Raw genomic sequence first — 16443 nt, forward strand, 5'->3', positions numbered from 1 at the left:
ATTTTGAAAATTCAAAAACTGTTCGAAATATATTGGTTGGAAATCGACCTGATTAGTTTTTGGTAAAGATCGGCCGGGCCGTTTTCTTGTAATAGTGTTAAAAAAATTTTTTTCAATGACTTTCATGATTTTTTTTACGGTAAATATCATAGTCTTATAGATTAGACTAAAATATTACGGTCCTACGACAAGTCGTTTAATTTTAAAAAGTCGTCAAAGTTTACAAAAATTATTGCCGTTTTTTTTTTGGCGTTTGTCAAAATTATAACTTTCATCGACATTTGCTCAAAAACGACTGACCCGATTTCAAAAATTTAAAAGCCAATCGATGTATTTTGATGTGGATTATCTTTTTTCAGTTTGTGCAGAGATCGTCCGAGCCATTTCTTTGTAATTTGGGAAAAAGTGTTAAACTTTCCGTCTGCATTTAAGCTCATACCACCGAATCGATTTTAAAAAATCAAAAACTGTTCGAAAGATATTATTTGGAAATGATACTGATTAGTTTCAGGTGAAAATCTACCGAGCCGTTTTCTTGTAATTAACTGTTGAAAAAAAAATTAAGCCGATTTTTATGGAAATTTTTTTTGGCGATATATATCATGGTATTATAACTCTTACTGAAATATTACTGACTTTACGACAAGTAGTTTAATTTTAAAAAATCATCAAAATTTGAGAAAATGAGTAGTTTTTTGACGTTAGTTAAAATTAAAATTAGACGATTTAATTGGTATAACGATAGAGTACCTGGTCTTAATAAACATATTAAAGCATTATAGTCCTAGGGAAACTGGTTCAATTATAAAAAAATATTAAATTTCGAAAATTGGCTTTCAGAAATTACTCCCACCGGGTTGACGTGTTCGATTTTTTAAAATGTCTAATAAACCTACTTTGAATACTTTAACCACTCATAAATGAATTTATTTATCATGGAATAAGACGATTATTTACACATATCGGGAAGTTCATGTAACTTGCCTTAAGGTAAAATACCGATACCAACTAGTTTCAAAATTTCTTACAATGTCTTCAATGTACAATATCAATGTTGAAATTGTTTAAATAATTTTCATTATTCAGATTTTTCGTTAAAGTTCTTTGTTTTATTATTTCTAATTTTCTTATATTTTTATGGCTTTTGATTTTTAATATGAAAACTTCATAATATTTTTGTTTGTTCTTTTCTAACCCTCTTTTGTTTCAAGCGATCATTTCCTAGAATTAATTTTTCATCCCTGGGTCAACAATTTGTGATTCTCTTTTTATGTCATAGTTTCGTCTTCGTTTTTCATTTACAATTTGGAAACTATGTGACTATCTACAGGCTTCTATTATTTAACTTATAGGTTATTATTTTACGTTATACAATGTTTTTGTTTTTCTCATTAAAGAATGTGTTTAATTTCGTGTATTTTTTCCAATTTTGGAATGATTTGATATTAATTTTGTTACATTTTTGGTAATGTAATTTTTTAAACTTATATACTATGCATTATTTAGACTTATTTAACTTGCTTTAATAATCATTCCAAGTAAATGTGAATCATCAAATCTTACAATATTACCTTTTCAGAACACGCATGTAAAGACTTTCGTTGTAACACACGTGAATTCTGCATTCATAAGGATTTAGTTTGTGACGGTGTTGACCATTGTGGTGATGGATCTGATGAAGCCAGTAATACAATATGTCAGAGTGAGTAGTACTATTATATATATATATATATATATATATATATATATATACATATATATATATATATATATATATATATATATATATGTTAACTCTAATCGTCTCTATTAAAACACAATGTTGTCTTGATTACTTTATTTACTCAACTTACACAAAGTTCTCTATTATACGTATTAAGTTCTCTACTCTATGTATTATGTTCTCTTGTTTTACTACACTACACCCGTCGGCCTACTAGATTGACGCTGTCATTAGTACCAACATACATCCCAACAGCGTCATCTATTCATAGCCAACATTCGGCTATCCAGCTCTATCAGTCGTCCTCGACTGTAACATTTTCATTTCTTTAGTCCCAAGTTACCATCACTCCCAATTATTTACCACTCTGTATTTGGAGTCTTTTCTATTTCCTCTCGCATGAAATCCATGTTATTTTCTCTTCTCTAAAACTGGACGCCTTGTTAATGGACTCTTTACAACTCATGCATTGACGTGCATTGACGTGCCCACATGGTGACGTCTTTACCAATCCCAGGCCATACATACCTTCTTCGCAACTCCATTCAAGTAATCCTTATGCTTGGGTGTGCATTTCCATGTACAATGTCAAAAGCGATTCTGTGAAGACTTTGCGGAAGGTAGGGCTTTACAAAATTATCTTGCCTGTTGCAATAAACTGGATAGCCCCCTAATGTCAATTTTTGAAGATTAAGAGAGGTGTTGCCGTTCAATATAGTTTGCATTTCAACGTCCTTGTTCTGTTCTTGCAAAATTTCCTCTGCGGTTAACTTTGATGGCATTTGAATGGCATTGATCCTGGACAACGCATCAGCAACAACCTTCTGATCACCCTTCACATATATAATATCAGTGGAAAACTGTGATATGTATTCTAGCTGCCGTCGCTGACGATCTGAAGCCTTCTCTAATTTCTGTTTAAATGCATGTGTTATTGGCTTGTGGTCTGTCTTGATTACAAAGTGCCTTCTTTCTAGCAGATATTCAAAATACTTTAAAGCCGCAAAGATGGCTAGTAGCTCGCGATCGTAAGTTGAATATCGCTGTTCAGTAGATGTGAGCTTTCTGGAAAAGAAACCTATAGGGTGCCATGCGCCCTTTTCTTCCTGCTCCAGAGTTGCTCCAATGGCTGTTGTAGATGCATCTGTAATTAAATTAATATTTGCTATACTTGGAAGAAGGAAAATGAAGAAGAGTTGTATTTGCTAGAGCTTCCTTCAGCTTGCTGAATGCTGATAATGAATTGTCATTCCATTCAATTTGAGTCTTGTCGTTTTTAATTGAGGACTTCACATACTCATAAAGTGGTGCTTGTATATTTGCTGCCTTGGGTATTGATTTACGATAATAGTTTACCATGCCCAAAAATCTTCTGAGTTCTATAACTGTCGAAGGTTTTGGATAATTAATAATTTTCTCTACTCGGTCTAGTGAAGGAGAATATCCTGCAGCACTCAGTTTGTAACCGAGGAAGTTTACTTCATCTTTTCCAAAGGCGCATTTCTCTAAGTTGATTGTAAGAGAATATTCCTGTAGCCTCTCAAAAACCAATTGAAGATGACGACGGTGCTCATTCATATCAGTCGACATTACCAGGATGTCGTCTATATAAATGAAAACAAAATTGAAATCTTGGAATATGTGATTGATAAACCTCTGGAATGTATGGGCAGCGTTTTTGAGTCCAAATGGCATACGTAGATACTCGAAGAGTCCCCATGGTGTGATAATTGCAGTCTTTTTAATATCCTCTTCATGCATGTGTACTTGGTGGTAAGTCTATTGTCGAAAACTCTGCTTTCTGATGAAGATTATTAAAAACATCTTGTATTAAGGGTGGAGGATACCTGTCAGGCTGCGTGTTTGCGTTCAGCCTCCTGTAGTCTCCACACATTCTGAATGTGCCATTCTTTTTAGGAACCATGTGAATAGGGCTTGCCCATGGACTGTTGGAAGGCCTCAAAATGCCCCTGTTCAGGAGATCTTGTATCTCGGACCTGGCTGCAACAGCCTTTTCTCCGAAGATCTTCCTGAATCTGGAAGCTAATGGTGGACCTGTTGTGGTTATCCTGTTGGCAAAAAAATATGATTTATTATTGGTGGTTACCTGTGGCTTTGTTATTGCAATGTATTGTGCCAGTAAATCGTTGAAAGGCTCTGCCGGGTTGACAGTGGAGATGTTGACTTGCTGTGCCTTGAGTACCTTTCCATCAGAGGTAAGGCCTGTGATCGAATCAATCAATCTTCTGCCCTTCAAGTCTATTAATAGATTGTAGTTGCTTAGTAAATCAGCTCCTATTATGGCTGTAGCTACATCGGCAACAACAAACTGCCAGCTAAAGCTTCTGCGTAGTGATAAATCCAGCTCCAGAGTTCTCTTGCCATACGTGGATATTCTGCTAGAGTTTGCTGCAAATAGAACTAGCTCTTCCTTGGCATGACCATTGGCGAACTTATGGGCTGGTAAAAAGGATAAAACTGATCCAGAATCTATAAGGAATTGGATTGCAGTCTTTCTGTCTGAAATATGTAGGCGGAGCTCAGAGCAGACAGAATTTATTTCACCGTCATGACAAGCTCCAATTAATGACGGCGAAGTAAGTTTTCCGATCGGTTTAGAGATTTAAGCAAGCAGGGCTCTTCACACTTTGTGGCTTTCTCACCGTAACTGTAATGATAGTAGCAAACTGATCCACGAGAAGGTCTCCTGGAACTATGTCGAGAACCACTTCTTGATCTTGACTGATTGTGTTGTCCACTTCTTGATCTTGACCAGTTGTGTTGTGATTCTAGTTGATCATTTTTCTGCCTTTCAGTGTTTAACATTGCCTTTAGTTCCTTGATTTTCTTGACGAATGACATAAGGAGAGTTTCGTGTCGGTCCAGTCTCTGTTCTACTGAAGATTTGTGTGTTGTTGACATCACATGAGATGTGGAGCTACAGTGATCGACCAAAATATCGGCAACTTCCGCCAGGGCTTCCAGACCAAGATGACGAGAAACTATCAATTGAGGCCGAATATGGTGTGGTAGGCGTTCTGACCACAATTTAATTATGACGTCTTCACTGACCTCTCCCTTAGCCAAATCCTTCATCTCTCGTAGGAGCTGTGATGGTTTCTTCTCTCCTAGAGATAAGTTTTTTAATAGCTTGTCAATCTGCTTACCTCTGGATTCAGACATTCTGCTTAATATAGTCTTTTTGATATATTCGTATTTGCCCGTCATTGGTGGATTACGGAGGATATCCTGGATGAGGCGCAGTGTTTCAAAGTCTAAGGCTTTGAGTACTGCTGTGTACTTAGTATCGTCACTCCTGATCTTAGCAGACTGAAACTCATATTCAATTACGAAAAACCATAGGTCTGGAGAATCTCCATTGAATGGAGTGAGACGGTGATTATTAAATGCTGCTATATTGTATTGATCAGCATAACTGTCATGTTCATGTTCAGAAACACGAGGACTGCTCGTGTTAAAGATCGCCTCGTGATCCAGATCGATCAGAGATCTGTTGAGCGCTGTTTCGTCATTGATGGACGTAGATCGAGTCGACATGTTGATAAACATTGGTATAATTTACCTTTATTAATTTATTTGTATTTGACAAGTGTTTTTCTTTCTCCGTCCGACGTCATCAATTATGGGAACTAAGACGTTGAGAATGTCTGTTGTTTACCGATTTTACTTACACGTTCGGAGTCACCAATTATGGCGCTAGTGGCCATATATTATTTATTGATTAAAGCTTTAAATGAAATCGCAATAATTTGATGTCGACTCGACAATGAGTGGTAATTTATGTCTCAATTGATAAAGGTGTTGATATTACATTAAATCTAATATCAAGTTTGATCACGAGAAAATGCTCGATGAAAAACGCGATACCATATTTTCGATCGTTTCAAAAAGCGCGATAATATTTTTCGATCGTATTAAAACAATCAGCTCGCTAAGCTTGCTTGATATCAAATGCCATTTGCGTCAATCAACTGACATGTGTCATATGTGAGCGTGTTGATTCTGCTATATATATATATATATATATATATATATATATATATATATATATACATACATATATACACATATACAACTACATGTATACACATATACATATGTACATACATACAAACATACATGTAAATAAATAATATACATATATATACATATATACATACAAATACGTATATATATATATATATATATAAACATACATATATGTAAACTCGTATATATGTAAAGCAAACAAAATATTTATGAAGATGGATAATGCATATAAAATACAAGTGGACTTACATTACGTTGGTAGGTTACATCTAGAGAAGTGTACGCAACACTAGAAATTGGCACTAACATTTATACAACTAACTTGTCAACACCATGCATTTTTTATAATTTATTGTATGATGTAAACAAAAAAATGTAAGTCAAATTATGTAATTTTTGCCACGACTTCTGTACTTTGCACGTTCCGAGGCTTATCTGAGCGACACACGTGTTTTGAAAGATTTTTAAGGCATCTAAAATTAATTGTAGGGGGACGTTTGTGGATAGTGATCTGCGGATAGCCATCACTGCTAGATGGGACGAAATCTCATGTCATACAACGCTATCACTGCATTGGTTTCTTGAGTCCATAAAATTCATAGTTTCGAATACTTATTTCGAATTCAACGACCACTTTTACCTTCAAATATTTGGCGCACCTATGGGTTCTCCTATATCCCCGTCACTCGCAGAAATTTCTTTAAAACACTTAGAGTTGAAAGTTTTTAATTCCTACAATCTAGACCCTCATTTTTATTACAGATACGTTGATGACATTCTTACCTGTGTTTCTGTTAAAAATTTCAAACTTTTACTTCATAGTTTTAACTCATTTAATGAGCATCTCTCCTTTACGTTCGAAAAAAAACAAGAAAATTCTATCAGCTTTTTAGACGTAAAAATTATAAAAACCACAGACAATCGAATTATCACTAATTGGTTCCAAAAACCAACCTACTTGGTCGGGTAGGTATTTAAATTATTATTCTTACCACCCTTCTAGCATGAAGATAGGAACTATTATTAATTTAGTCGACCATGCCATCCTACTCTCAGACAAACAATTTTGGCCCTCTAACTTATCCCTCATCCGCGCGACTTTAATCAACAACTCATATCCACCGCACCTCATTAACTCCGTCACCTCCAACAGACTTAAAACCCTCAACAGTATGCATTCTTCTTTTTCCCCAGAAAAAAAATCTAAAGACAATAACTATATAGGCAACGTTTGTTTACCTTACATAAAAGAACTTTTTTCAGTGTGGAAAAAACTTTTTCATAAGGTAGACATCAGACTAACTTGCAACATAGATCTAACTCTTAAATCCCTCTACACAAACCTGAAATCTCCCACTAGTATAGAACGTACGTCCAATATTGTCTACAAAATAAATTGCAATGATTGCCCTTCTACTTACAAAGGTGAAACCGGACAAAATTTAATAAAAAGACTCAAACAACACGACAATAATTCGAAAAACCCTAACCAAAACCAAACTATGATAACTGAACACATCAAAAATTTCAAACACCCCTTTAACTTTTATAATGCCAGTATTCTCTACCATGAACGGAACACCATTCAGAGACGTTTTGCAGAATCTTGTATCATAGCAGTAAGTGATCACGCTGTAAACAAAAGATTTGATACCTCCTTACTCTGCGATAACTACCAAGTAATACTAAATAATGTTTCCAAATTTATCTCCTCTGAACAAAACTAATTCTGACCATACAAACCTTGCCAACATCACTAGTTCAACTTCGGCCTTGAAACCCGATCTTTACCTACCCACGCATAGCAAATTTTGAATAACCCTTACAAAATTTTAGATATTTGAGTTATTAGTATAATTACCTAGTAATACTAAATAATCTTTCCAATTTTTTTTCTCCTCTAAACAAAACTAATTCTAACCATACAAACCTAGCCTAACATTGCTAGTTTCAACTTCGACCGTTTTTCTACTTACCCACTCATAACAATCCTTGAATGACCCTTAAAAATCTTTCAAAACACGTGTGTCGCTCAGATAAGCCTCGGAACGCGCAAAGTACAGAAGTCGTGGCAGAAATTACATAATTTTACTTACATTTTTGTTCAAATAAAACTATCATTTTTCTGTTTACATCATACAATAAATTATAAAAAATGCATGGTGTCGACAAGTTAGTTGTATAAATGTTAGTGCCAATTTTTAGTGTTGTGTACACTTCTCTAGATGTAACCTACCAACGTAATGTAAGTCCACTTGTATTTTATATGCATTATCCATCTTCATAAATATTTTGTTTGCTTTACATATACGAGGTGTGTTCAAAAAGTACCCGGAATTACTAATAATTAAATTTCGCGGGTCTGGAGTGTCTGATTGTCAAAATTTTTTTTTTATTGTGTTGGTATACATGCCCCTAAAGTATGATGAAATTTTCAGCTATATTCACTGTTTACTTTGTCTGTGGTAGTCGCTAAGTTTCGACGTGTTTTTCTGAGCTCGGCGATTTTTACAATGGAAGAATTGAAAAAGTCAAAGAATTTGTATTAAATTTTGCGTAAAAAATGAAATAAAGTGTTGCAAAGTGCAAAAATTCACCAGATATGGCTCCGTGTGACTTTTTCCTATTCCCAAAGTTGAAGAGACCCATGAAAGGACGGCGGTTTTCCTCGATTGAAGAAAATCGCCGAGAGTGCTCAAGGACATATCAAAAAGTGAATATCAAGGGTGCTTCGAAAATTGGAAAAAACGCTGGCATAAGTGTATTATATCTGGGGGGGACTACTTTGAAGGGGACCACATTAATGTAGACGAATAAATAAATATTTTTTTGAAAAAACGAAAATTACGAAAACTTTTTGAACAGACCTCGTATACGAGTTTACATATATGTATGTTTATATATATGGGTCATTCTTTTACAAACCGGACACTAATTAACCTTGACATTTTAGAATTGTCTGAAAATTTGTTTGCAGATACTATTCATAAAATCATTTGACACGTATTTCAGGATATTGCTGAAAAAAATTTTTTTACGTAAATATTTACGATTGAAATATGGATTTTTTGCTCAATTTCTATGAACATCATCTGCGGTAAATTAATTATCTCCGGATGTGCTGATCCGATCAGTATTATTTTTTTTTATTACACTCATATTGAAGTGAACTTTGTAATGATTAAAAAATGTTTTTTTGTTTTTGCAATTTTCTTAACAATAACAACCCTTAAATATTTACAAAGGTTTTACTCGGCCTTTACCCGAATTGAATCGATCCAAAAAAAACATATATTTTCCTTTTTTCTCTGCAACAAAATCTTTTTTTTACAATTTGTTGGAGGATTTGTTACATCGAAAGATATTAAATATTTTCATGCGCGAGCCGCGCTTTTCACGTCGTGAAGCTCAAAGACTTGTACTCATTTGTCACTTTCGAATGACAATCTTATTGTTTTTCGGTTGAAAAAAAAATTATAATTTCGCTTCTGGCGAAAAATAAACATATAGTCGAAAAAAAAACATTAGGGGAGAGCGGAGCTTAAAAGTTCGTGGGTAAAAAGATCCACTGCCAATATCTCAAAAACAAGTAAAGTTAGAAATTTTTTAACAACAATATTTGAATGTAGACGGATTGTTCAGTTAGATTTTTCTAATAATAAAAAAATGTTTTTCAGCCACTTCTTTTAAATTCGTCATTTTCCGTCTTTACTCCATAGCCTGGATAAAAAGGGATCGACTTATTTTTAATTTTAATAGAATTTTACGTAATAATAGCTAAATTATATAGCCAATGTAAAAAAAAATTTCATTCGTATATTTTTATAAAGAAAATACCAGATATACCTTTGATCTGATGCTTTGTCAGAAATATTTATCAGCAGAGTTAATTAACTATTAATTTATATATAATTATATATATATATATATATATATATATTATATATTATATATCTATTGTAAAATAGCTTTTCTAATTAATTTATTTTTATTTACTATTTCCTTATTATTTACAACCTAGGCCAGTATGAAGGTGTGGTTGACTCTGTTACCCCACCCACATGTAAGCTTTAATAGAGATTATATCAGAAAAGGTTGAAGCCAACTTAAATATTCCTCTACATTCAAATATTGTTGTTAAAAAATATCTAACTTTACTTATTTTTGAGATATTGGCAGTGGATCTTTTTACCCACGAACTTTTAAGCTCCGCTCTCCCCTAATGTTTTTTTCGACTATATGTTTATTTTTCGCCAGAAGCGAAATTATAAAATATTTTCAACGAAAAAACAATAAGATTGTCATTTGAAAGTGACAAATGAGTACAAGTCTTTGAGCTCCACGACGTGAAAAAGCGCGGCTCGCGCATGAAAATATTTAATATCTTTCGATGTAAACACTCCTCCAACAAATTGTAAAAGAATTTTGTTGCAGAGAAAAAAAGAAAATATATGTTTTTTTTTGGATCGATTAAATTCGGGTAAAGGTCGAGTAAAACCTTTGTAAATATTTAAGGGTTGTTATTGTTAGAAAATTGCAAAAACAAAAAAAAATTTTTAATCATTACAAAGTTCACTTCAATATGAGTGTAATAAAAAAAAATAATACTGATCGGATCAGCACATACGGAGATAATTAATTTACCGCAGATGATGTTCATAGAAATTGAGCAAAAAATCCATATTTCAATCGTAAATATTACGTAAAAAAAATTTTTTCAGCAAAATCCTGAAATACGTGTCAAATGATTTTATGAATAGTATCTGCAAACAAATTTTCAGATAATTCTAAAATGTCAAGGTTAATTAGTGTCCGGTTTGTAAAAGAATGACCCAAGAGTCAAGGTTATAGCTGATTATACATATTTTCCCTTTACATTCAAATACTGTTGTTAAACAATGCTTAGCTTTACTGGTTTTTGACACTTCGGTCGTGGATCTTCAATATATTACTATCCATTCTTGAATAAATTCAGGAAATTATAAAGGAAATAAGCTATTCGACAAAATGTTCCTTTGATCGATTCCAAATTTAGGTTCTAAATCTGAATAATCTAGAAAAGGTTTTATAAATACCAATGAGTACATAATTATACAAATGAGTTTTTTAGAGCATTTGTTTGAGAAAAATATGATTTGTCAACCTTACTGACTTTTATAGTTCGCTTCACTGTTTATACGAATGGGCAATGGCACTATCATTATATTATAATTGTTATTATTTATTTAAAATAAATAATTTTATATTTAATTCCTTACAAATATTGAATTGTCATCCATACGTGATTACATAGCTGTCATTTTGCTTATTGTTATTCCAGTCGAACGGGATAAAAGGTATCCTATGTCCTTCTCCTGGCTCTGGACCAACTTTTACCAACTTTACCAAAGCCAATTTTCAGTTAAATCGGTTCAGCCTTTTGAGTTATAAGTTCTGACGATATATCTCCAGAATGCACAAACCGAGTTCGACAATTTGCATTTGCTGGAAAGGTCTGGGGCTCCGTGAGGTTTATAGCTGGGTTATATAATATAGAGAACCAAAAACTAATATTCTATCATGACAGTTAACATAAGGTAGTCGATTACTTCAATTAGACCTTTTATTGTCGAATCAAAGCACCAACTTTTACCAACTTTACCAAAGCCAATTTTCAGTTAAATCAGTTCAGCCATCTTGAGTTATAAGTTTGACGATATAACTCCAGAATGCACACAACCGAATTTGACAATTTTGCATTTGCTGGAAAGGTCTGGGGCTCCGTGAGGTTTATAGCTGGGTTATAATATAAGAGAACCAAAAACTATTATATTCTATCACTATAGTTAACTTAGGTAGTCGATTACTTCAATTAGACCTTTTTATTGTCGAATCAAAGCACATTTGCTGATAATTTATATATGCCAATTAGTTGTAAACACCTGAAACATTTTATAGATATGTATAAAGGAATTACAAATTAACAACAATTAATGTATAACTATTTAATTTTTATTACAAATTTTGAGGTATGTCAAGAAACTATATTTCAGAATATTTTTTGTTATTAATTGTGTTGATGATTCTTACTTATTTGATATATATATATAAACACCTCAAATACTCTATTTAAATACGTATAAACAAATATACATAAATACCTAATTATATAAATAATTACATTTCCCATTTTCAAGAAATAAATAAATTCCCCATCGTTCATCTAGCATCGCTTGCTATATTAAGAATTAATTTATTTGCCACTTTGTATTAATTTTCCGTGGCGATTAAAATATTTATATTATTCACGTAATAATTTTCAAATAATGGTCATTAAGAAATGCATATTAATATATTTGTATCAAAACAGACACACAACCGAATGACATTTGACAATCGAATGCAAATGTCATGGATGAAATCATTGATAGTATCATAGATTGAATAAACTACATGGATAGTTTATAAATAATTAATTTTAAATTAGAATGAAATAAAGGGATAAAAAGTATCCTATGTCCTTCTCCTGACTCTAAACTACCTCCCTGCCAATTTTCATCTAAATCGGTTCAGCCGTTCGTGAGTTATAAGTGGTAGCACATAAGGCGATCCTCTTTTATATATATAGATATTAATATATCTATTGTAAAATAGCTTTTTTCTAACTTAATTTAATTTTTTATTTACTATTTCCTTATTATTTACACCTAGGCCAGTATGAAGGTGTGGTTGACTCTGTTTACCCCACCCACATGTAAGCTTTAATAGAGATTATATCAGAAAAGGTTGAAGCCAACTTAAATATTCCTCTACATTCAAATATTGTTGTTAAAAAATATCTAACTTTACTTATTTTTGAGATATTGGCAGTGGATCTTTTTACCCACGAACTTTTAAGCTCCGCTCTCCCCTAATGTTTTTTTTCGACTATATGTTTATTTTTCGCCAGAAGCGAAAATATTAAATATTTTCAACCGAAAAACAATAAGATTGTCATTTGAAAGTGAAAATGAGTACAAGTCTTTGAGCTCCACGACGTGAAAAGCGCGGCTCGCGCATGAAAAATTTAATATCTTTCGATGTAACAAATCCTCCAACAAATTGTAAAAAGAATTTTGTTGCAGAGAGAAAAAAAGAAAATATATGTTTTTTTTTGGATCGATTAAATGTAAAACCTTTGTAATATTTAAGGGTTGTTATTGTTAAGAAAATTGCAAAAACAAAAAAAAATTTTTTTATCATTACAAAGTTCACTTCAATATGAGTGTAATAAAAAAAAATAATACTGATCGGATCAGCACATACGGAGATAATTAATTTACCGCAGATGATGTTTCATAGAAATTGAGCAAAAAATCCATATTCAATCGTAATATTTACGTAAAAAAATTTTTTTCAGCAAAATCCTGAAATACGTGTCAAATGATTTATGAATAGTATCTGCAAACAAATTTTTAGATAATTCTAAAATGTCAAGGTTAATTAGTGTCCGGGTTTGTAAAAGAATGACCATATATATATATATATATATATATATATATATATATATTAGATATTAATATATCTATTGTAAAATAGCTTTTTTCTAACTTAATTTAATTTTTTATTTACTATTTCCTTATTATTTACACCTAGGCCAGTATGAAGGTGTGGTTGACTCTGTTTACCCCACCCACATGTAAGCTTTAATAGAGATTATATCAGAAAAGGTTGAAGCCAACTTAAATATTCCTCTACATTCAAATATTGTTGTTAAAAAATATCTAACTTTACTTATTTTTGAGATATTGGCAGTGGATCTTTTTACCCACGAACTTTTAAGCTCCGCTCTCCCCTAATGTTTTTTTTCGACTATATGTTATTTTTCGCCAGAAGCGAAATTATAAAATATTTTTCAACCGAAAAACAATAAGATTGTCATTTGAAAGTGACAAATGAGTACAAGTCTTTGAGCTCCACGACGTGAAAAGCGCGGCTCGCGCATGAAAATATTTAATATCTTTCGATGTAACAAATCCTCCAACAAATTGTAAAAAGAATTTTGTTGCAGAGAAAAAAAGAAAATATATGTTTTTTTTTGGATCGATTAAATTCGGGTAAAGGCCGAGTAAAACCTTTGTAAATATTTAAGGGTTGTTATTGTTAAGAAAATTGCAAAAACAAAAAAAAATTTTTAATCATTACAAAGTTCACTTCAATATGAGTGTAATAAAAAAAAATAATACTGATCGGATCAGCACATACGGAGATAATTAATTTACCGCAGATGATGTTCATAGAAATTGAGCAAAAAATCCATATTTCAATCGTAAATATTTACGTAAAAAAATTTTTTTCAGCAAAATCCTGAAATACGTGTCAAATGATTTTATGAATAGTATCTGCAAACAAATTTTTAGATAATTCTAAAATGTCAAGGTTAATTAGTGTCCGGTTTGTAAAAGAATGACCCATATATATATATATATAATATATATATATATGTATGTATTTGTATGTATATATGTATATATATATATATATATATATATATATGTATATTATTTATTTACATGTATGTTTGTATGTATGTACATATGTATATGTGTATACATGTAGTTGTATATGTGTATATATGTATGTATATATATATATATACATATATATATATATATATATATATATATATATAATATGTGTGTGTGAGCATTTATGTACATATGTATATATGTATGTATTGTGTATGTATATGTATATATATATATGTGTGTGTATATATATATAATATATATATAAATATATATATATATATATATATATATATATATATATATGTATATATGTATATGTACATGTGTATGCGTATATGTATATGTATACGTGTATAGCTATAGTTACATAGATAGGTATGAGTATATGTATGTTTCATACATGTACATGTACGTCGTTGTGAATATGCATGCACGTTGCATATATGTATATGCGTATATTTATATATGTATATGCATATGTGTATATATATGTTTGTATGTATGTATGTATATATATATATATATATATATATATATATGTATATAGGTATATATGTATATATGCGTAGGTTTATATGAGTATATGTATATGTATATGTGTACTTATATATTTTTGCCTATATTCTTTTTCCTTTTTTATTTATTTAATTCTAGTCTCTATTACCTTTCCTATCTTTTATATTTTTTGTTGTTGTTAAGTGTTGCTGTTTCTTAAATTTTCTCTTATTTTATAGCTACTATACCAATCCACATATATTATAATTACATAGATATACTGATTTTCATACTGTTTTTAGATCCGCTGATGATGACATTAAATTGAATGTCGAAACGTTTGGAATTAAAGATTATTTTATAAATCTTTGCCTTTTCTTTGTTTGATGTATCGCCCTCAAGAACTCACTCATATATTTCAACATCAAAATTAACTACTAAATCATATATATATATATATATATATATATATATATATATATATGTTGAAAGTGTTTAAATTTGATGTTGCAATGTATGATTAATTTCTTGGAGAGCGTAACATCAAGTAAAAAATATAAATAAGGTAAAGATTTTTTAAAACATCTTTATTTTTCCATACGTTTCGACGTAAAATTCTACGTCATCGTCAGTGGTTCTACAATTTTGAAAAAAAATATCGTGTTGTTTTAAACGTTTGCTAATGTTCTGTCTTGTTTCCCCAATATAAGTGGACAGAACCTTATCAAACGTTTAAAACAACACGATAATAACCCAAAAAACAAAAATCAATGGCAATCTGACATCAGGCAGCGCGATGTCCATTTTCAATTGAAAATATGGATCAAAATATGTTTCCAATTGAAAATAAGCCCATCTCGGGCACTGCGGTGTGAAATGAAAATGGGAAAAACTCTCACACTACTTCTTCCCTCAATCGAGTTGGGGTTTAACTCAGCTCACGGACCTGCCCAAGGGCAGCACTACTCATTATTATTATTATTATTATTATTATTATTATTATTATTATTATTATTATTATATATATATATATATTTATATACTAGCTGACCCGGCAAACGTTGTTTTGCTAAATAAGGTATATTCTAAACCATTTCTAGAGAATCAAAAATATTAATACTTTAAGTGCATAAATGTGTTGTTTGAATGCTGTATACAATTAGGTATTATAAAAACAATAAACCCCATTAGTTTGTTTATATTTTGTCAATACAATCAAACTGCAAGTTTTATACACTTTCTATAGAAAACATCGTATAATCCAATCCGAGTCTTTTTTGGTCTTTCGGCTTATTAATTACGTTTCAAGTTTTTCAGATCCTTTTTGGATTCTGGATTTTGTGTATAATGTGTTATAAATGTACTTTTTTGATTCTCTTCCAAAAATTTGTTATCTAGACCTTTTTATCCTATATGCGGGGTAACTTGTAACGGGCAGGTGGCAAAAGGTTTAAAGCCTTATTATAATTTTAAAGGTATTTTACAAAATAATTACATTTTTAACTTTTGCTAAAACTACCAACGGAAGAAAATACTTTTATTATGGATTTTCAAAGATTACCGTTTATTTCCCCCATTTCAAAGATTATCGTTTTCAAATCAAGTTTGTAGCTGGCTATACATCTTTTTTCCTCTACTTTCAAATATTGTTGTTGATCAATGCTTAACTTTACTGATTTTTGGCAC

General features: G+C 31.3%; 1 protein-coding gene across 6 annotated transcripts in view; it reads left to right on the forward strand.

Annotated features, from left to right (window-relative positions):
- Nucleotides 1-16443, forward strand: part of LOC113385117 — a 113164-nt gene that overhangs the window by 52971 nt on the left and 43750 nt on the right. For all 6 annotated transcript variants that reach the window (XR_003367967.1, XR_003367969.1, XR_003367966.1 and 3 more), the window contains one exon: nt 1580-1702. Coding sequence is in view for 1 of the 6 variants with exons in the window: in XM_026622929.1 (XP_026478714.1) it covers nt 1580-1702 (123 nt within the window). In the remaining 5 variants the exon portion in view is untranslated. The remainder of the gene's footprint in view (nt 1-1579; nt 1703-16443) is intronic.

This window comes from Ctenocephalides felis, unplaced genomic scaffold (genome assembly GCF_003426905.1).
Source record: "Ctenocephalides felis isolate EL2017-DRISC unplaced genomic scaffold, ASM342690v1 CF-g0.4_SCAFFOLD_03571, whole genome shotgun sequence".
NCBI classification, from domain to species: Eukaryota; Metazoa; Arthropoda; class Insecta; order Siphonaptera; family Pulicidae; genus Ctenocephalides; species Ctenocephalides felis.